This window comes from Pelophylax lessonae (genome assembly GCF_965119305.1).
Source record: "Pelophylax lessonae genome assembly, chromosome: 2".
Classification (NCBI taxonomy): domain Eukaryota; kingdom Metazoa; phylum Chordata; class Amphibia; order Anura; family Ranidae; genus Pelophylax; species Pelophylax lessonae.
This window is the reverse complement of record NC_138769.1, coordinates 685,208,739-685,231,324: the sequence shown is the minus strand read 5'-3', so window position 1 is coordinate 685,231,324 and position 22,586 is coordinate 685,208,739. Positions and strand designations below refer to the sequence as shown.

The window sequence follows — 22,586 nt, the reverse complement described above, 5'->3', positions numbered from 1 at the left end:
TTGCCCATGTATTGTCACAGGTGCCAGTGTGTTACCCTAACATTGCCACAGTTACCACCATCATGCCTGTGTATTGCCATATTCGCTCTCCTATTACCTCAGTTTTACGCTATGGTGATGTCTGTGTGAGTGTGGAATTACAGTGTTTGTTTAGGGGCCCTATTACATTATTCCAACCCTCTCCCACCCCAGGCCTGTTACTAAAAGCTATGCCCCTAACAAAAGCTGACATATTTGCTCTACCCTTATTTTGCCATGGTGTGGGTAATGCATTGAAATATCAGTGCCCCACCGTCCAAGGAATACCAATAATATAATAGAATTTCTAGATGCATTTTATCCAAATGCCTGCTGAAAAATATAAAAAAAAAAAAGAATCACCCACTGCAAATAAATGTGCTCTGTTGCTGTGATTTAAAAATGGAAAAATGCCTCGCCAACATTAGATTTCAGTGTCCTGGTATGCCGGGAGGGATGTGTGCTTCAATAAGCAGTGTGTATGAGCACAGATCTACACTGAGACTGAATTGCCTGATATTGAAATGACAGAGGAAGCAAATCTCCTTAATGTTTGTAACGCTCATTAAATATTAAATGTATACTAATCATTTGTCTTATTTTAAACGTAGTGGATTTGTGTACCATTTGCTCTTCTAAATTCTGCATCTGAAAACATTGCTTACACAGCAGTGAATAAAGTGTACCAAGAACCCTGGATTGGTAATATACAGCCACAGTACATTGCAAGATGGCTTGATGATTTGGCTTTCCTGGTAAGTTCATGTCTTCTGTCTGTTCTTGTAGCGCAAAGGCTTGTCATTACCAGCTGTGTATACTCCTTCTGGCCAATATAGTCATGTGTATAAGGCGGTAGGCCATAGCAGCCAATTAGAATGTACAGTGTCTTTAACTCATGTGAACAAAGTAAATTTCGATGTATATGTAAATCTCCATTTCAGTGATTTTTTTTTTTTAAATGCTTTGTAATAACAAATTCCAGTTACAGAAGTTCAAAAAACACACGATCAAGTGAAATGAAATACTCTTAGCAGGGCTGTGCTCATGAGAGCTTAAAATTTAAAGAGAAGGACAAGTGATACACAAAGTAATAATTGTGCAGCAATGAGGTGGGATTGGCCTCTCCGAAGAGATGAGTTTTCAGGGGGTCCCCTAAATGTGGACAGAGTAGGAGAAGTAGTGAGTTCCAGAGGATGGAGGACCTGAAGAGGTCCTTGTCGTGGAAATTAATAGGGCTTGGAGCATAGAAACCCGCTCAGTGCGCTCAAGATTAATACGCACCAAACGCTATTAATAGCTTGTACTGAAAAGTACAATGTACCACTCTTTTGTGTTTCCAAGCGCTCGGCAGCAAAGAAATGAACAGACACGCTTGCTGTAGTCAATTCAATGCTATCTGAAGGTTTCTTCTGAGTAACTGAACTCCTCCAAGACACAGTAGATTTATTTAACAAAAGGGAGTTACAGGAAGTGGCTTCAAGACCACCAATCACAGAACATGTATACATTCAAAGTACAATAGAAACTGTAGAGTGGATGCCCATGAATGGACACGGCCGACCAAAAGGGAAACATGCTTTCCCATTGTTCACCCATGTCAATCCATAAACATGTACTCATACTTGTTAGTGGGTCCAATCACATATGATTCATATATATATATATATAAACCAAATGTGACAGTGACCATTCTATTTGTTCCAGTTGATGAGGCTTTATCTGCATAAGATAATAGCAGCAGTGTTTCAGTCACACGGATCCGAATGTGACTAAAAGATGCCATCTATTAATCTTGGTAAAATGATAAGAATTTCCATATCACAAACATAACTCAGCAGTACGGGGCCCCGAATTGCGGATATAGATCTGTGCGATGGACTCTCTTTGCTACTAGTATTGTGCCATCTCATCCAATGGAAGGTTTTCAATAACAAGTCTTTCCTGCAATGACAGTTAAAGCGATAATGCGATAATCACTGTGAATAGCGATTATCTGTAAAACCGACACTGGGAGACATTATGACTATTTAACTAAAGAAAATGTCCACAATTAAATTTCCACAACAGTCCTAGACACATGCATGGGAGAAGATGATGGGTGGTATCTCCAAAATACTGGAACGCCAGGCCCCAGGCTCTCCCATTAGTCCGAAGCTCATTAGATGAGCAATATGCCCCTGTCCATATGCTGTGGGCTTGGTCATGCTTGTTGTAGGATTCAGCGAGTAGCTCTTTTATTTTAGCCAAGATAGTTGAATATAACAAAGTGGGGGTTCGCTACAGCATAGTGCGGGTTAGTTACTTAAAGTTTTGGGGTGCTTATTCATAGGCCTTTGAGTTTATCAGGTGGGGAGAGGTCCAAGAACAGCAGCCTAACAGAGGGTATAGGAAAGGAGACAGAGAAGAGAGGAGCATAGTACAAGTAGGGTGGGTCACTGGAAAAGAAGGAGAGGGTATGGTGTGGGGTCCAGGAGACCGGGGGTGAATCCACACCAGATCATGTGAATGTGTGAACTGGCATTCAAGATAGTTACATACAGTATATCATCAATAAGGCCCTTTTAATACCAGTCACAAAAATCTCATAAATGTAACATCTTAAAGTGGTGCTTCAGATATATTTTGAAAAATTAAAAGTCAGCAGCTACAAAAATGGTAGCTGCTGACTTTTAATAAATAGACATTCACCTGTCCCAGGATTCATCACTGTCCTCACCTGGCTGGTTTCTTCACCGGGCTTCGGCCGCCATCATACTAAGTGTGGGCAGTCGGCTCTGACTGCCTGCAGCTTCACAGCCAGCTACTCACTGTGCATGCGCAAGCCGCTCCATCTGATTGGTCCTGCAACTTTCTGGGACCTGTGACATGTCCCAGAAGGCTGCGCGGGAGGGAGGAGGGAGCGAACTTCTGCTCAGTGTTCTGCTCAAATGTGAAGGTGGAAGAAGAACAGAACTTCCCCTATTGGGTGAAGTCCCAACTGAATGTACTTCCAAAAGTCGTTTTCAATCTTTGTAAATCTGCAGCTTTCATTAAAATAATACCCGATGATTCTACCATGAAGGTCCTATGGACCATGTATCTACTGTTGGCAGTAAAGGACATGATTCCATCAGACAATGAGTGAATAGACCTGAAGCTGGGTGCTGGAACAAAAGTTCCATCATTCAACCCTGGGACATTGCCTGGACTTTATAAGGCAGCCATAAGATGAAAAGAATCAGTTTCTGTACAATAACTGCGCTCCTAAATTGTCAACCTGTCACATGGGCTTCTGACGGGGACTACCAGTAGGCATAGTCCACTGTTGCCATCATCAGGATCACCTGAGAAATGTCATATACCCATCACTGGAGTGGAAGTATACATAAAGTGGCTGTAGGAGATCAACTTCACTAAGATGCAATAAATGACAAAACAGTATAAAGGCTGTTTTTAATTATATACAGTGCTTTTCCAAACTAAATGTCATCCAATGCCTCAGAGTAGACACCACCAAATGTGTACTATCAACTATTACTTCTATGACATTGATTTGCCAGAAATAACTTAGTCACTTTAAAATTGGCGTTTGAGCTATTGAACTCTGTAAACAACAGGTTTGGGTTTTTTTTTTGTTTTGTTTTTTTTTTTAAATAGTACAGAATAGACAGGTAATTATGTGAAAGAGCCTAGAGTTTTGCTTACTGGCTGAACACTAATTATTCACATGCAATATTCTATATCTTCCAGACTGAACATAAATAAAGCAATACTGCACAAAAATATATTAAAAACTATATAAAATTAGGTAGAACCTACTCCTGCTAGTAAAGTTTGTTAATCTGACAGATTATCTGTAGCGAGCGGCAAAGAGTATTGCTATGAAGCTGTTTGAAAGCTGAACTCACAGTTGAGCTAACAGCTATGTAAATGGTTGAAATACATGTATGGTAACAGTTTTATCTGCCAAAATTCTGTTTATCTACTCCTGTAGTCCAGACTACCCTGTCAGATAGCATGGCTAGGTTTGTGACCTCACCTTTCCAGGAAGCATTGGTGTTAATGGGTTAGTGGGGGAACCTTGGTGGATGAAAAAAGAAAAGATGGTGATGGTGTCAATGGGAAGAGGAATTAACCATTAGCTCCCAGTGTTGGGGGATTGGACAAAAACATTGGTTCTCAGGGGGAACTCTGATGTTGTGTCCCATGCTACTTCCTCCGTGCAGGAACTATACATCTACTGTTGGCAGGAGTTTACTCCGCCAGACAGTGAGTGCATAGACCTGCATTTGGGTGCTGAAACAACATTTTCACCATTTGGCTCCGGGACATGCCCTAGACCCGTGAGACGTTAGGCTTCTGCCAGGATCCAGGACATTTGGGTGTATACACTGTCATCCAGAGGGCAACTCTGACATGAGGAAACATAACCCTGACTCAAGATGGCCTCTTCCACGCAGAGACATGGTGCAGAACAAGGCATGGTAAGTCAGTAATTGTTAAAAAAGTCAGCTGCAGGGAGACCACAGGTAATACTTGGGATTAGTCTGTTGCTCTCTGCTTGCCTTTTTGTGGCACAGTTCAGGTCCTCCTTTACAACCGCCCTAACAGAAGTTGGGATTCAGAATTGACTCTTCGATCTGTTTATAGCAAGCTTGCTGTGCAAATGACACACACATACACACAGCTATCACAAATAATTCCTGTAATTTGTCTAATATGTATATTTTACCAGTGAGGGGCCAAACACCCCCTGGTTCGGTTAGAATCAGAACTTCCAAACATGGAAAAAAATCAGACCTGAACCGCGAACCCTATTAAAGTCTATGAGACCCGAACAGGAAAAATCAAGTCTCCATTTTGAAGGCTTATATACAAGTGATTGGCCATAAAAAAGTATGGGGGCCCGAATACTGCCCTGGGGGGCATGTATCAAAGCAATTGTAATAATGCTTAAGTGAAACAATAAAAATGAAAAATTTCTTTAAACATAGTGCCTGGGGGTTCCCCTTGGTTTGCCTGTAAAGTGATGCATCTGTACCATGTATAGAACCTGCTTCAGCAAAACTGATGTATACAAAGAAAAACAAAAGATATTTGAAATGATTTTCCCTGCTGCAAGCTTTCTTGAAAAAAAGAAAACATTGCTGCCTATACAAAAATGTGAAAAAAAAATGACGTAGGGGTCCCCCCCCCCCCCAATCCATACCAGACCTTTTGGGATTCTAAGGGGAACCCCACGCCAAAATTAAAAAAATAAATAAATAAAAAAGAAAAGGCGTTGGGTTCCACCCTCCTATATGAATGAGTAGGGGTACATTGTACCCCTATTCATTCATCAAAAAGAAGTGTCAAAAAGAAATAAAAACACACACATACACAGTTTTTTAACAATTCCTTTATTAAAAATAATAAAACAATGTCCCCCGATGCACCCCCCCCCCCTTCATGTTGAGGGAATGTGACCTGGTATGGTTCAGGAGCCTTTCCTGCCAGGCTGCATGCTCGGACAAAGTTCTGGTATGGATTTTGGCGGATCTCTACACAATTTTGTAAGGGTCTGGTATGGATCTTGGGTGGGGACCCGACACAGTTTTTTTTTAATTTTGGCTTCCAATTTCCTCAAGGTCCTGATATGGGTTGGGGGGGCCCATTTTTTTCACATTTTTGTATTGCCAGCATTTTTTTTTTTTATTTAATTCAGGGAAGCCTGATGACAGCTGATGACTTAACAACCAGCTATTCACTGAGCCCTGATTGGGCAAAACCTTGCACCTGATCAGCGGTTGGGTGCATTGCTTCAGCCAATTAGGGCAACACAGTGCATTGTGGGGCGCTCGGTGGGCGAACATCCCGCCGAGCATCCTGTAAATTTGGGTGTTCGGCGAACACCCAATTGGGCGCTGTTCGAGTCTGATCCCATGCTCAGCCCGAACCATTATCCCACCACTATATTTCATATGATCATCAGCTGCATCTAGTGGACATGATGCAGTATTTTGCTGATTGAGGTATTTTAGGAAAATACCACATTAGGCCACAAGATGGAGCTGACGATTAAAGGTAATAAATGTTTTAGACAGAGTCCGGTGATTATTTATGATGGCTTTACTTTAAAGCACACGCATGGTAAATTTTTTTATAAATTGACCCCAAAAGTCATTACTGAATACAGGCACCCACAAGCCAAATCCTTCCAAATGTTTAGTTGTTATTTTAGCTCCCTGTTTATTTCTTTAGAGGACCCAAGTGAGAGCAATTGAATTTACTGACACCACATGTACTATCTAAGATGGTTTAAGGATAGAGAATAAGTACACATACATCAGATGGATCTGTTGCTTGTGGTATGGTACTGGTACATACTCATTGCAAGCCTCTACTCTACTGGTTTGAGCAAGTGATTGTACAATTGGGCTTCAAATTCTATTTTTTGTTTTGATTAAAAAAAAAATTATAATTTTTTATAAAAAAGAAGCACATAGCCTTTTATTCGAACATCTTACATGACTATCTATAAAATGAAATAACAGATATTTCACCCTCACATTTTGTCATTTCAGAGTCTGGGTGGCATTGCATGGCAAATCTATTTTCAGAGAGTTCTTGCTGCCTCGACTTCTAAGCAAGCAGTGGTAGCATCTTACCTCTCAGGAGTTCTGTCTGCAGTCCTGGGGGTCCCTTCTATTCTCATTGGTGCAGTTGCAGCCTCTACAGGTAACAGACAGTAGAACGTAACATGACAATGTCATAAAATGAAATGCTTGATACATTATGGAATGATCTCCAGCAGGGCCACTGATGGGGGGGACCACCAGTCCTCCTGTAAGGGACCCGGGCACACAGGGGGGCCCCAACAGCACAGGGAATCGGTGCGGTCCGAAGAAGGGGCAATTACAGACGGAAGCCCTGTGCGGCTCTCTGCAGCAGCTGAAAGCCAGTTTCTGCCCCTCCTGCCCTGCCAGCTTTCAGCTGCTGCAGGGAGAGACACAGACACAGGGCATCGTTCCTGTAATTACTTCTCTGACACCTATCACCCTCTGTGTTCTGCCTGCTTCTGATCCCCCCTCTCCCCATGTGCCCCCTTTTCACTGTGATGTCCCCCCCCCCCCCCCACAGTGCTGCAAGCTTCCCTGTCCTTAGGAAAAATAAGGAATTGTAAAAAAAAAATATATATATATATATAATTACATTTTTTAATTAATCATATTAAAAAATTGTAAACTAAAATTGTAAAAAATGTTGGCATTTTAAAAAAAAAAATATTTTTTTTAAAATGTAAAACAAAATGTAAAAAACAATTAAAAAGGGCTAGTTCACACATGTTCTCTGCTATGTTTGTGTACGCTAATAATGATTTTAGTGTATTTTTTGTGAAAGTATTCGGGTGGGGGGCCTGCCAGGTAGGCTGTATGGGGCCCTGTGATTTCTAATAGCAGCCCTGATCTCCAGCTCCAGCACAACGTTTTTTAAATTTCCTAGCTGATAGCTGTTTAGATTCCTAAAAGTAAAGGAGCAAAATCAGGACTCAAGTCCTGTCCCACCCACTCAGCGCTTAGGTATTATTCAATCACACACAAATGGTAATTACCACCTGAGGATGAGAAAACTATTAGTTAATCACTCACAATATTCTGAAAAAAGCTGCTGCTATACCGTCAGTTGAAGTCCGTGATGACGAAACGCGTCAGCGCATGAACACACGGCTACCAAGGCAACCCTGCACAGCGTCCTAGCGTCTTACGTCACGCTGTTGATAGGGCCGTAGAACCAGGAAGACAGCTACAGAGGCATCCGGTCCTTGCGGCGCGGTGGAGGCAGCGTCTGTGGCGGGAGAAGCAGGGGAATCCCTTCAGTACACCTATATGCTTGAAATTTCTTATCCCATGTGAGTGTGAATCCTTTTAATCAATAAATGTTCTGTGTGGTTCATGTTACGCTATGGGTCCCCTTGTTTTCATTGCATGTGATCATAATATGAGGATATGAGGAATCGCTGATCCAAATTGACAAGCGTATGCCAGGACCTGGAGGTGGATCGCCATTTCATAGTGGAGGATCACTTGATTTGGTTAAAGCACTTGATCCTTGCAATAAGGGTACGTTCTTAATACCTAGGGGAGCACGGCGGTGTGGTGAAGGCTCTTGGTGGTATTTTGGTGAATAGGGGAAGATCTGTCTTGGGACTATTCCACACTATTCTAATCTTTCCATTGCCGCAAAAAAGAGACTTGCATTACCTATTGTTGCATGCTGATTTACCAACAGGACATTTATGTTGATTAAGATCATACCTGATTATATTCATCTATTTGAATTATTGACATATTCGCTGCTCTTTGTAATAAAAGTGTATTAGCGCTGCTAGTGCATATATGGGCTTGGTTTATATACGCACCTTTTGGATACTGTTTAGATTCCTGTTCAAAATTTATTTTTACGATTAGACTTTACATCGGGTCACAATTATGCTTTGGAGCCAGAAGCCTAAAGTTAGAGACTAGTGTATTTTTAGTGAGCTCACATTGGGTGATTATATTGCAGTGCGTTTAACCCCTTCACGCCTAAGGGTAAAACAAATCTAAATGCCTAAGCCCAATTTTATCATTTTGACATGTTAGTAAAACCGTACATGTTGCACCCTCCTAGGTAGGTGCTAGTGAGAGAGTATAGTTTTTGGCTCTGTCTGCTTATCAGAGGAGCAGCATGGAAATCTATATTGCTTTCTGTCTACCAGAGAGCAGGATCTGTGAGTTAGGTCTGCTCAGTGTGCTCAGTATGTGATTTATTGGGCCTAGATAGTGTTTCCACACTGGTCCAACAGGGAGGCATGTTGGACAGTGGGAAGGAACATGGCCGATGAGTACACAGGCCTTGATACAGTCCCAGTGATTGGTAGAGACTTGCTGTCTCAGTGCATTATGTGATACTGTATAAAAGCCAGGAGCACATGTGCTGTGGGGTCTTTGGCTGGTGAGAAGTGTCCTGGAGGGAGGGTGGCGGCTACAGGAAAGAAACTGAACCCAGAGGTCCATGAGAACTGACTGGAGGGGTAGGGACACTGCAAACCCTCGAAAAACAGTATCGTGAGTGCAGGGGATCGTGTCTAGGGGCCTGACCTGAGGGGGTCCACCCAAGTGTAGGATAGTTAGGATGGGTGTCAGTCTGTGGAGTGAAAGGGGATACTAGGCAGGTATCCTGCAGATAATCTACCTAACTAAGTTGTCTGAACAGAGACTTGACCTAAATTCATTTAGTGGCAAGGTGAATCTGCAGCCTGGCTGCATCTCCAGAAAGGAGTCCTCATCCATCCATAGTTCAATTTAGAGTATCCCACTATTCCCTTCTCCTATCCCTATTTAAAATAAAACACCTAAAACAACTATATACCCCTGGACTGGTCATTAACTGAGCCAAAGAAGCAAAGTGAATTGTGTGAATGCTAATCCAGGGGGACCCGAAGGTGTTTGTTATCCAGCAGTCCTAAAGGGTGCAGTGCTACATACACATCATCACAACTACGTTGTGCATCCAGGTGGATTATACTTTGTTTTTTTTTTCAGGACAAATTGGGCTTTCATTTGGTATTAAATGATAATAGATAGCTCCTGATTTTTTTTTATATTATCAAACGAAACCTGGCCCAAAATAGTTTAAAAAAAAAAAAAATTGAACTGTATATTTCTTGCTACTACCATACCCTTCCACCAAAGAACAACCCAAAATATATTCTCCTGCACCTGACAATCACAGCAATGCCACATTTATGTATGTTAGTTGTTGTTGGTACCTGTAGTACAGCCCAGAATCGATAGTGCGCAGTTTGCTTTTTTTAAATCCTACCTAAAACACACTGATAATAATTAAAAAAAAAAAAATCCTGTCCAAAAATACTGACCCTGACCTTTGACCTTGAACTTTGACCCTGACCTAAACACTAACCCTGGCACTGACATTGATCAAACCTTGATCTATTTATTTATTTTATTTTTTTTTTAATTATTATTATTTTTTTTTTTCTTTTCCTTCACACTTTTTTTCTAACTCTGAAAGGACAGAGTGATACAATGAATGTATCTCTCATCCATTCAGAGACAGAAAACACATGGGCGGGCTTCACAGTGACTGATCATGTGATAGCCAATCAGAGGCCATTCAGGGTCCCAATCGTTAGAACGGGGGCCTGGGGCTCTCGGTTAGACCACAGTCTCTATGCTGGGAGTGCCCGGTGGGACACACTCCCAGCTTAGAGGGAGGTATGCAAATATGCGGCCCCTCTGAAAAAAGCCCAGTCCAATGGTGCCGCATATTTGCCTCCTGTCGGAGTGAAGGGGTTAACAGTTACCTACAAAATATATTAGCATATAGCAAATATGCAATATAGCAAATATAGCAAACATTAGCAAATAATTAGCATAGAGATTTTAAGATTAGAGGGAGCTTGGTATTTGAATTGGCTTGGTTTACCTTTAGAAGATTTTCCAAAATTCTACCGATGCAAGCTGCAGGGAAGAGGGGGATGAGATGTCAATAGTTTTTTTGGAGAGCCCCCCCAACAGCTGCATCTGTAATTGGAGGATGTGCACCATTTACACCAGAAGGATCACTGGTATGTACTATTCACAGGATATGGAATTGCGTATGGGGTGTTTTTTTTAGGAAAATCTTGCTGAAGGTGAAAGTATACACGGCACTACCTGCATGGAGTTTTCATGTTCTCCCTGTGCCTGTGTGGGTTTCTTTCAGGTACTCCAGTTTCCTCCCACACCCCAAAGACATGCGGGTAAGTTAATTGGATCCTGTCTAAATTGGCCCTAGTATGTGTACAGTGCATCTGGGAAGTATTCACAGCACTTCACTTTTTCCACATTTTGTTATGTTACAGCCTTCTTCCAAAATGGATTAAATTCATTATTTTCCTCAAAATTCTACAAACAATACCCCATAATGACAACGTGAAAGTAGTTTGTCTCAAATCTTTGCAAATTTCTTAAAAATTTAAAAGGAAATAAAATAATCATTTACCAAAGTATTCACAGCCTTTGCTCAATACTTTGTTGAAGCACCTTTGGCACAAATTACAGCCTCAAGTAGTGATGGACGAACATCTGCCGGGACAGTTCGCGAACGCGATCAGCGAACTCGCTCAAATGTTTGCAAATGGCAGGCGAACATGAAAAACCTCCAGGTCATATTTGCAGCCACAAAATACTTACTAGCTGTGCACACATAGTCCCACAACATGGATACTAACATACCAGAAGTATTGCTATTGGAAAAGTTGCCATAAAAATTATTATTTTTTTTTTTTTTCAGCAAAAAAATGTATTTTTTTTTTCTAAATCAGCCAGAACTGACCACAGCCGGTAAATACATGTCAAATACATATAGGGTCCATTCACACATCTGTAAAATGGGTTCGCATCCGTTCCACAATTTAGCGGAACGTTTACAGACCCATTGATTTTCAATTCCAGTCTGAAAAATTAGACATTCACAGGATAAAGAAGTAAGTGTCGGCCAGTACAGGCACCAAAAATTAGCCAACAGGTGTTCATCTGACAGCAAAGAACTTTGTATTCTGTGGCTGGAGGTACATTAGGCATTCACAGGATACAGAAGTAAGTGTCGGCCATTACAGGCCCCATAAATTAGCCAACAGGCGTGCACCTGACAGCAAAGAACTTTGTATTCTGTGGCTGGAGGTACATTAGGCACACACAGGATACAGCAGTAAGTGTCGGCCAGTACAGGCCCCAAAAATTAGCCCACAGGCGTTCACCTGACAGCAAAGAACTTTGTATTCTGTGGATGGAGATACATTAGGCATACACAGGATACAGAAGTAAGTGTCGGCCAGTACAGGCCCCCAAAAATTAGCCAACAGGCGTGCACCTGACAGGAAAGAACTTTGTATTCTGTGGCTGGAGGTTGCTGTGTGGAGCAGGGACAGAGAGTTAGTGACACAAATCACTAGCTAATAGGTCCACAAAAGTCTTTTGTCAGTGTAGGGAGAGGTTGCTGTGTGGAGCAGGGACAGCCTGTATAGTGACACAAATCGCTAGCTAATAGGTCCACAAAAGTCTTTTGTCAGTGTAGGGAGAGGTTGCTGTGTGGAGCAGGGACAGACTGTATAGTGACACAAATCGCTAGCTAATATGTCCACAAAAGTATTTTGTCAGTGTAGGGAGGGGTTGCTGTGTGGAGCAGGGACAGACTGTAGCAATTAGGCATTCAGCGGACATAAATGGCCTTTTTTGCCGCTGTATTTACCTAAGACAGGGACCATGAATTGTTATGGGTGGTGGTGGATATTTGTGGCCTGTCATGAGGAATTTGAATCAAACATGGTCTACTGGTCACATGTGTTGAATTCCTCAGAGATCCATGCCTCATTAATTTTTAGAAATGTGAGGTAGTCATTGTCAACACTGTCGTGAGCTAGGCGAGTGTGCTTATTGGTCACGATCCCCCCTGCTGTGCTGAACGTCCAAAAACGGTATTAAACCCAAAGACAAAATTGTATTATTGCAACTTACCAATTCATAGATGTGATGGCTATATTAGTTTGCTTTTTTTAAATCTTTTTTCTTTAATTTTCATCTGATGATCCTACCAGTAATTCTGGTATTTTTCAACATCCTTTACCAGACCAAAAGTAGCAGTTAGAGGGTTGAGACAAACCGTGTAACACTCACAGGGATACTTACAATGAACAGCTTTTATTTATGTAAAATCTTTTATTCCAAAAAGAAAAAATGTTTGCTGTAACTGCTTATAAAGTGTTAGCTGGAGGTCAGCTTCAATTTGTTAGTCAAGTCCATCCGCTAGTTTAACACTACCCTCTCTCTTTTTAGTCAAGTGCAGTCTATTTTCCCCACAGCAGGTGGCACTAAACCACAGCAGTATTGCAGAGGGAGAGGAATTTAAGAGAAACCTAGTTCCTCTATGGTTTCCTGGGTCACAGGGGCAGCTAGCCAATTGGATGCTGGTGCCCCATGTGACTCTGGCAGCCAACTTGTGTCAGGCAGAGTCTATTTAAGACCCTGGCACCCGGCTTGGGCACATATTTTTTGTGTGTGGCTAAAATAGGGACAGATCACCCGTCTGTCGGGAACAGTGCTTAATGTCAGGGAGAGGTTCCTGAGGAGTAGGGAAAGTGCTGGGTCATGCTATCCTCCTGGAAGCTTCCCCACATGGGTATAAACCAACAAGGTCATGATCTGCACCTCAAGACAGATGCTGTCGGCACATCTGTGACCTTTTCCAACTGACTTTTCGCTGTTATATCCTGTGAGTGCTCCCAGTAGGGCTGCCGTCATGTCAGGACAGGACACTGGAAGAGGGGCAAGCCAACAGTTCCATTGAAAATTGTGCAAGCTCTGGCCAGAGGTCAAGCCTGCCCACCCATTAGTCCAGGGGTTCATCACTTCTCAGAGCGTCCACATCGGCTGTTAACCCGATGTAGTCAGACACCTGTTGGTCTAGGCGTTCCCTGATGCTGGATCCGGAGGACAGCTGTGGATGGGTCTGCTGAAAGAGTGATCTCATATCAGAAGTGACCAACACATCTTCAAACTGCCCTCTTCTTGCAGGCGCTGTTGGATTGGTACCCGCAACTGTTTCTCTGTGAGTGGAAATTCCTCTGCCAGCGCACGCAAAAGCAGAATGCAACATTTCTCGAAGCAAGGCCTGGAAGTGCTGCATTCTGACAGCCATCTGTGATGGTGGTAACATTTCCGCCATTTTTTGTTTGTCCCGGGGGTCTAAGTACGTTGTCACCCAGTACTGGTCATTTTGTCACAGGGTCATTTAAAAAATGACAGGCAGAGGAAGAAGCAGGCCCTTCAACAGGGGTGGTAGGAGTAGGGCAGGAGCACCAGGCCGGAGCCAAAGTGGGAAGTTGCAGAAGGTGCGTTCAATTACATCAAAGGATGCACCAGAGTTGGTTGAGTGGCTCACTCAGCCTTCCTCTTCTGCACCCTCCTCATCCTCTCTATCTGCACCCTCTTCACTCTCTGCTGTGTGCACCCCCAAAGACACCACCATCAACACCACCACCACCATATACCCTCCGCTTGAGTCACAGGAATTATTTTATGATCCATCACAAGACATTTGCGATGCATAGCCATTCTTGGCATCAGATCAGGAAGAGGAGGTAGCAACAGCCGCCATTCAGCAGTCTGACGACAGTACCCAAATCAGCCCAAGGAGGTTGGTCCCCGCTGTTGCTGCCTACTCCGAGATCTCTAATGTTAGTGGTGGGGAAGGTGACATCAATGATGTAGAGACAAAATTTCTGCAGTACCCAAATACACTATTATGAAAGTATATTGTTATATAACACCCCTCTTCAATATGTCGTTTTGGGGGGCCACTGGTCTATCACACCAGTTAGAATACTTTTTTCTAATTGCGTTTGTCACTCTTTGTAGTTATAGTATCACTGCCGCCATTCAGCAGTCTGACAACAGTACCCAGATCAGCCCAAGGAGGTTTGTCCCCACTGTTGCTGCCTACTCCGAGATCTCAAATGTTAGTGGTGGGGAAAGTGACGTCGATGATGACATGTCTATGGATGTCACGTGGGTGCCCACAACCACAAGAGAGGAATGTATTTTGGTGGCTGTATCGGGCCTAAGGGTGAACTGGTCCAAGTCACAGCTCTTGGCCATTGACCCCGGGGCGAAGACTGGGGCCCCCCAGGATTTGCCCTTGCAGTGGGTGGAGAACTTTACCTACCTCGGGGTGCGGGTGTCCCGGGATCCAGTGGACTTCATTGCTCTCAACCTGGATCCGGTTATTTTGAGCCTTAGAGCCAGACTGAGAGCATGGGAGCGCCTCCCCCTCTCCCTCTTGGGCAAGATCAACCTTGTGAAGATGAAGGTTCTCCCTAAACTTACCTACTTATTTCGTAATTCCCCTTGCTGGATTTCGAGGTCCTTTTTTTGTCAACTTAATAAGATGTTTTCTGGCTTTCTTTGGGGCGCTAGTCCTCCTCGGTACAAGTTTGCAACGCTTATGCGCCCTCTGTCACAGGGGGGACTGGCGTTCCCTGACTGCCACAAATATTTGCCACCACCATGCTTCACTGTAGAAATGGTATTGGCAAGGTGATGAGCAGTGCCTGGTTTCCTCCAGACATGATACTTGCCATTCAGACCAAAGAGTTCAATCTTTGTTTCATCAGACCAGAGAATTTTGTTTCTCATGGTCTGAGAGTCCTTCAGGTACCTTTTGGCAAACTCCAGGCGGGCTGTCATGTGCCTTTTACTGAGGAGTGGCTTCCGTCTGGCCACTCTACCATACAGGCCTGATTGGTGGAGTGCTGCAGAGATGGTTGTTCACCTGGAAGGTTCTCCTCTCTCCACAGAGAAACGGTGGAGCTCTGTCAGAGTGACCATGGGGATCTCGGTCACCTCCCTGACTAAGACTGTTCTCCTCTGATCACTCAGTTTGGCCAGGTGGCTCGCTCTAGGAAGAGTCTTGGTGGTTTGAAACTTCTTCCATTTATGGATGATGGAGACCACTGTGCTCGCTGGGACCTTCAATGCTGCAGAAATGTTTCTGTACCCTTCCCCAGATCTGTGCCTTGATACAATCCTGTCTCGGAGGTCTACAGACAATTCTTTGGACTTCATGGCTTGGTTTGTGCTCTGATATGCACTGTTAACTGTGGGACCTTATATAGACAGGTGTGTGCCTTTCCAAATCATGTCCAATCAACTGAATTTACCACATCTGGACTCCAATCAAGTTGTAGAAACATCATAAGGATGATCAGTTGAAACAGGATGCACCTGAGCTTAATTTTGAGTGTCATGGCAAAGGCTGTGAATACTTACTGTATGTACATGGTATTTTTTCATTTTTTATTTTTAATAAATTTGCAAAGATTTCAAAGAAACTTCTTTCATGTTGTCATTATGGGGTCATGTTTGTAGAATTTTGAAGAAAATTATAAATGTAATCCATTTTGGAATAAGCCTGTAGCATAACAAAATGTGGAAAAAGTGAAGCCCTGTGAATACTTTTCGGATGCACTGTATGTATGAATGGGAAATCGGGACCTTAGATTGCAAGCTCCTTGGGGGCAGGGACTGATGTTAATGTAATATATATGTATATATATATATATATATGTAAAGCGCTGCATAAATTGATGGTGCTATGTAAGTACATATGTAGCACCCTCTAGTGTGTGCTACTAGAAAGTGTAGTGTGGGTAAAAGCATTGTCTGGCTCTAGGATTAAAACCTGAAACAAGTAATTGGATCAGGTTTATTAGAGACCAGGCTGGTGCCTCCCCCTGTTTCTGGGACATTGGAGAATGTTCTAGAGCTAGTGGATGGGGGCTAGGGGGGGCTCCTATAAATATTTATGGGCTCTCAGCCAATCCCCAGTGGTGGGCCTGGCAGGGGACTGGGAAATTCCCATAAATAAGCATGGGCCATGCCAGCAGGGGAGTTTGAAGGAACATGGAGATGCAGTGCTGAGGAGAGGCTGTTGGTGGCCCTTGAGAGAGAGGGGGTTACTTTGACCTGGAGCTTGGGATAGCTAGCCTGGAAGGATTCCACCGCAGGAGGCAGTTGGAGGAGAACCTTCAGGAGAGGCACCGGGAGAGAGCAAGCAGAGACAGTGAGTAGATCAGCATGGTGCAAGGATGAAAAAAGGGGAGAGACTGTCAGCTGTAACGGTGCACTCTGAAAACAGCGGCATGCCTAAGTCTTCATCATTGCCCTGGGGAATCTCCGTGGAAGTGTGCCAGTCAAGAGGACTGAAGGAAAGCAAGCAGCCAGGTGGGAAGGTATCTTCTGCACCAGTAGAACTGGTATCAGAGTCTACAGGGAGGCAGAAGGAGATACTGTTCACTCCATAATGTGCTACCTGCATCCACAAAGTTACGGGATGTTCCCAGCCTGTAATGGGCTGTTGCTGAATTAACACTAAAGACTGTTAGTTCCCCCCTGGAGTGAGCAGAAAGTGCTGTGTATGTGAACCAAGCTTGTGCAGGAGGAAGGAAGAAGAGGATTTTCTGAGTAAATAGGGAGGAAGTTGTCCCCTTTGTCATAGTTCTGGACATTTTAAAGTTGGGCATCCTATAACCCCTAACCCCATCTAAGTTATTAACTCCTAGTTTATCAAAAACAAGCCAAGGACTGTTCTCTGTGTTGGAACACATGAAGGAAATGCTGTGTGCCTGGCCATGTAGCAGTGGGGAATCCTAACTTCAGCAGCTTCTACAAGGGGTGTGCTACACATATCATTACAAGAAAAAAAAGTACACTTTAACCATTTCTGGACCAATGTGGTGGCATGACCAGGCTGGATCACATACCTGTACATCATTCAGCCTGTTCTGGGTCAGGGGCACCACTCCTGTGCTACACACAGCGGATCACATGTACTGGTAACCAGGTCCCGGGTACTATGTTAACGCTATGATTGGTCATAGAGATCACATGATAACAATGTAAACAAACTGTGTTTTATGGATTTCCATTCATGAACAACTTGCTTATAGTTGTTGCATTTATGGATTTCCATTCATGAACAACTTGCTTATAGAACAACTTGCACATAGTGATATGTGATTGGCCCACAGCAATCACATGGTACCTGCCCACCGGTACCATGTGATTAGCTGTAGCCAATCACAGATCACAACTATAAGCAAACTGTTCAAGAACCCATTTCTGACAGCTAAAACTATTGCTTATACATTGATCATCATCAATCATCATCAATCAAAAAAAAAAAAAAAAACAATCCTGATCACTCCCTTTCCCAGAGTAGTACAGTGTCCCAGGATATATATATAAAAAAAAAAAATGTACATTAAAATTGAAAATTTTTTAAAATGTATTTATTCACTTTTTTTTTTATACATACCCTGCTTACCGTCACACCCGTCATATGATGATGCTGTACTACACTGGTGACAGTATGAAAAAAATAAATAAATTGTGAAAAATTATTTTGTTTCCTCGTTTTCCAAAAAATTGTGACAAATAAATGACAACTTCAAAAAACTCAGCATGCCCCTTACTAAATACATTGTCTACTTTCCAAAAAAGGGGTCATTTGGGGGAGATAGGCCATCAGTACAGGATTGATTCATTTTCAAATATTTATACTATAGATTGTAGACGCTATAACTGTCACACAAACCAATTAATATACGCTTATTGGGATTTTTTTGACCAAAGACATGTAGCAGAATACACTTTGGCCTAATTTTTATGGAGAAATTTGATTTTATTGGAAATGTTTTAGAACAAAAAGTAGAAAATATATATATATTTTTTTCAAAATGTTCAGTTTTTATTAGTTTATAAAGCAAACAATTAAAAAAACCCAGTGGTGACCAAATACCACCAAACAAAAGCTCTATGTAAAAAAAAAGATATAACTTTCAGTTGCATATAGCATTGCATGACATCGCAATTGCCAGTTAAAGTAGCGCAGAGGGCCACATGACATATTTTACAAATTTGTGCTTTCCCAAAATAAATCAGTTTTAAAAAATAAACAAATCAAATTTAAATACATACATTTTATTTGTTTTTTTTTTTTTTTTTGTAATTAGGATGATATGATTTAGACCAACAGGAAAAAGCTTCAGTAAAACATAGCAAAAAAATTCCAAGTAAATTTGGGGCAATCAAACTACCTCCCTATTGTCACGGAACCATGAACCAGACGTACAACAACAGATAAGTGAAAATAAGCAAGCTTTATTGAAAAACAAGCTATAAAGCAAAAGTCCAAACAGAAGGCGAAACCGATGCAGAGTCTTTGCGAAGCCAGGGATCAGGAACCAGCAGGGTAGTCAGACGAAGCCAGGATCAGGAACCAGCAGGGTAGTCAGACGAAGCCAGGATCAGGAACCAGCAGGGTAGTCAGACGAAGCCAGGAACAGGAACCAGAAGCAGCAGCAGTCTTAGAAGCATGTGAACACAGGAGGACCAAGCAGGGAACTGAAGCCACAGAACTCCTATATATATGAGCTAGGCATCCAGCTCCTCCCAGTGGGAAGGAGGAGCCGCAGGGTGGGAGGCTACAAGAAACCCAGAAACCAAGATGGCCGCCAGCACATGTCAAACGAAGGAGAACAGCAAGAAGGTAAGACCATGACAGTACCTCCCCCTCAAGGGCCCCTCCTCCGCGGAGTAAAGAACGGTTTCTGAGGGAAGCGTGCGTGGAAGGCTCGGAGCAAGGCAGGAGCATGGACATCTGCGGAGGGAACCCAGGAACGCTCCTCTGGACCATAACCACGCCAATGAACCAAAAACTGCACCCGACCGCGGACCATGCGTGAGTCCAGGATATTGCTCACCTCATACTCCTCACGATTGCCCACTCGGACCGGACGAGGCAGAGGAACCGAGGAAGTGAAACGATTACACACCAGTGGCTTCAACAGGGAGACATGAAACACGTTGGAGATCCGCATGCCAGGAGGAAGCGCAAGGGCATAGGCTACCGGGTTTACCCTGCGAAGCACTCGGAAGGGACCAACAAAGCGAGGCGCCAGCTTGGGAGTGGGCACTCGAAGGTTGAGGTTGCGGGTGGACAACCATACACGGTCTCCGGCCTGGTAGGAAGGAGCAGGCGCTCGTCTGCGATCAGCCTGGAATCTCTGGCGCTGCGCAGAGACCTCAAGGGACTTCTGGATCTGTACCCAAGAAGCACGTAGGACGGAAAGGTGATCCTCCACAGCCGGAATATCCTGGGGAGAGAATACCTCCGGTAACACGGCAGGTTGGAACCCATAGTTGGCCATGAAGGGAGACGTCCCAGAGGAAGAGTTCACCGCCGTGTTCCTGGCAAACTCGGCCCAAGGCAGGAGGTCAACCCAATTGTCTTGGTGATCGGAGACATAGCAACGAAGGAATTGCTCCAAGGCCTGATTGGATCGTTCTGCGGCCCCATTGGACTGAGGGTGGTAGGCCGAGGAGAAGGAGAGATGAATCCCCAACTGGGAGCAAAAGGCGCGCCAGAACCTGGACACAAACTGACTCCCCCGATCCGACACAATCTCCTTGGGCAAACCGTGCAACCGGAAGACCTCCCTGGCAAAAATCGTGGCCAACTCCTGTGCAGAGGGTAACTTCTTGAGAGGAACACAGTGGCACATTTTGGAAAACCGATCCACAATCATGAGAATGACCGTATGGCCTCGGGATGCAGGGAGGTCCACAATGAAATCCATCCCCAGGTGTGACCATGGGCGCTCCCCGGTGGCTATGGGTTGCAGAAGGCCCAACGGAAGGTGCCGAGGGGACTTACTCTGGGCACAAACGGAGCATGCCGCTACATATGCGGCGATGTCGGAACGTAGGGAAGGCCACCAGAACAGACGTGAAACAGCCCAGGACAGCTGATTCTTTCCAGGATGCCCCGCGGTCTTGGAGTTATGGTAGGTTCGCAACAACCGAGTGCGCAACTCCTCAGGCACAAAACATCTGCCGTTGGGTCTCCCAGAGGGAGCACCAGATTGAGCCGCCAAAATCTGCTCACCCAGGGGAGAGGTCAGGCTGGTGCGAATGGCGGCCAGGATCTGATTCGGAGGTATGACCGAAGTCGGAATCGACTCCTCCCTGGACAGGTCGGAGTACTGCCGTGATAAGGCATCCGCCCTGATGTTCTTGGAACCGGGTAGGTAGGAGACCACGTAATTAAAACGTGACAAGAACAGAGCCCATCTGGCCTGACGTGGTGTCAATCTCTTGGCCTCAGAGAGGTAGGTCAGATTCTTGTGGTCCGTCAGGATGAGGACCGGAACCACCGAACCCTCGAGCAAGTGCCTCCATTCTTTAAGAGCCTGCACGATGGCCAATAACTCCCTGTCACCAATCTGGTAGTTGCACTCCGCGGAAGACAGTTTCCGGGAGTAAAACCCACAAGGAAGCAGAGGACCCTCTAGTGTTCTACGCTGAGACAGAAGGGCGCCTACTCCCATCTCAGACGCGTCCACCTCGAGGACAAAGGGCAACCCAGGGTTGGGATGCGACAGAATCGGAGCCAACACAAAGGCGGACTTTAGAGCCTCAAAAGCTCGGATGGCCTCGGGCGGCCAGACCTGGGAATTACTGCCCTTCCTGGTCAGATCCGTGAGAGGCTTGGCTAGCATGGAAAAGTCCCTGATGAACTTCCGATAATAATTGGCGAAGCCCAAAAAGCGCTGCAGGGAGCGAAGACCACTGGGCTGGGGCCACCGTAAGACAGCCGAAACCTTCTCAGGATCCATGGAGAACCCCTCAGCGGAAATTATGTAACCTAAGAAGGTTACCTGGGATCGGTGAAATTCGCATTTCTCAAGCTTACCGAACAGCTTGTTCTCTCGTAACCGTTGCAACACTCGTTTGACATCCAGAATGTGGGTCTCCATGGACTCAGAATATACCAAGATGTCATCCAAATAGACCACCACACACTGCTGCAACAGGTCACGGAAAACATCGTTGATGAATTCCTGAAAGACTGCGGGCGCATTGCACAGCCCAAAGGGCATAACCAAGGATTCATAATGACCGGTCCTGGTGTTAAACGCGGTCTTCCACTCATCGCCCGCCTTGATCCTTACGAGGTTATATGCCGCCCTCAGGTCGAGTTTGGTAAAGACCGTGGCCCCTTTAAGGCGATCGAACAGCTCGGAAATCAAGGGTATCGGGTAAGCGTTCTTGATCGTGATGCGATTGAGACCCCTGTAATCGATGCAAGGCCTCAACTCACCGCCCTTCTTTTTCACAAAGAAAAATCCAGCCCCTGCCGGGGACGAGGATTTGCGAATGTGTCCGCGTGAAAGCGCCTCCCTCACGTACTCCTCCATGGCCTCATTCTCCGCTACCGACAGTGGATAGACCTTGCCACGAGGAGGAACGGCACCAGATTGTAACTCGATGGCACAATCGTATGGGCGGTGCGGAGGTAGGGCAACCGCGCGCACCTTATCGAATACATCCCGGTACTCCTCGTATTCAGGGGGCAACAGAGAGTCCGAGGAAGTACACAGCAACTTGACAGGCCCATGGATGCAACTAGCCCCACACTGCGGTGACCACGAGAGGATCTCGGCCGATCTCCAATCGAAAATCGGATTATGCTTCTGGAGCCAGGGGTACCCCAAGACCACCGAGTAGTGTGGAGACGAAATAACCTGGAAGCAGACCGACTCTCTGTGGACGGCACCAATGGCTAACCCCACTGGAAGGGTCTCATGAGTCACGTGTGGCGGCAGAAGGGGTCTGCCGTCTATCGCCTCAAGAGCCAGAGGAGAACCTCGAGCCTGCAGAGGAATGGAATTGGCGGCAGCGAACACACTATCAATGAACAAACCACCAGCACCAGAGTCCACCAACGCCTGGGTCGTCACCGAGCCCCCGACCCAGGAGAGGACAACAGTGATCAGTGGTTTGTCAACACGGGAAACCGGGGACGAGGAGACTCCACCCAAGATCTGCCCCCGACAGGATCTCAGGTGCGAGCGTTTCCCGAACGGTTCGGACATGCCAACCGAAAATGCCCACCGAGACCACAGTACATGCACCGGCCCTCGCATCTCCGGAGTACCCTCTCCCCCT

General features: G+C 44.7%; 1 protein-coding gene across 2 annotated transcripts in view; it reads left to right on the top strand.

Annotated features, from left to right (window-relative positions):
- Positions 1 to 22,586, top strand: part of LOC309546278 (high affinity choline transporter 1-like) — a 90,040-nt gene that overhangs the window by 45,304 nt on the left and 22,150 nt on the right. Inside the window, exons 5-6 of one of the 2 annotated variants that reach the window (XM_082245866.1) lie at positions 630 to 773; positions 6,561 to 6,714. In XM_082245866.1, coding sequence (XP_082101992.1) covers positions 630 to 773; positions 6,561 to 6,714 — 298 coding nt within the window. The remainder of the gene's footprint in view (positions 1 to 629; positions 774 to 6,560; positions 6,715 to 22,586) is intronic. The other variant, XM_082245867.1, reaches the window with a different exon arrangement.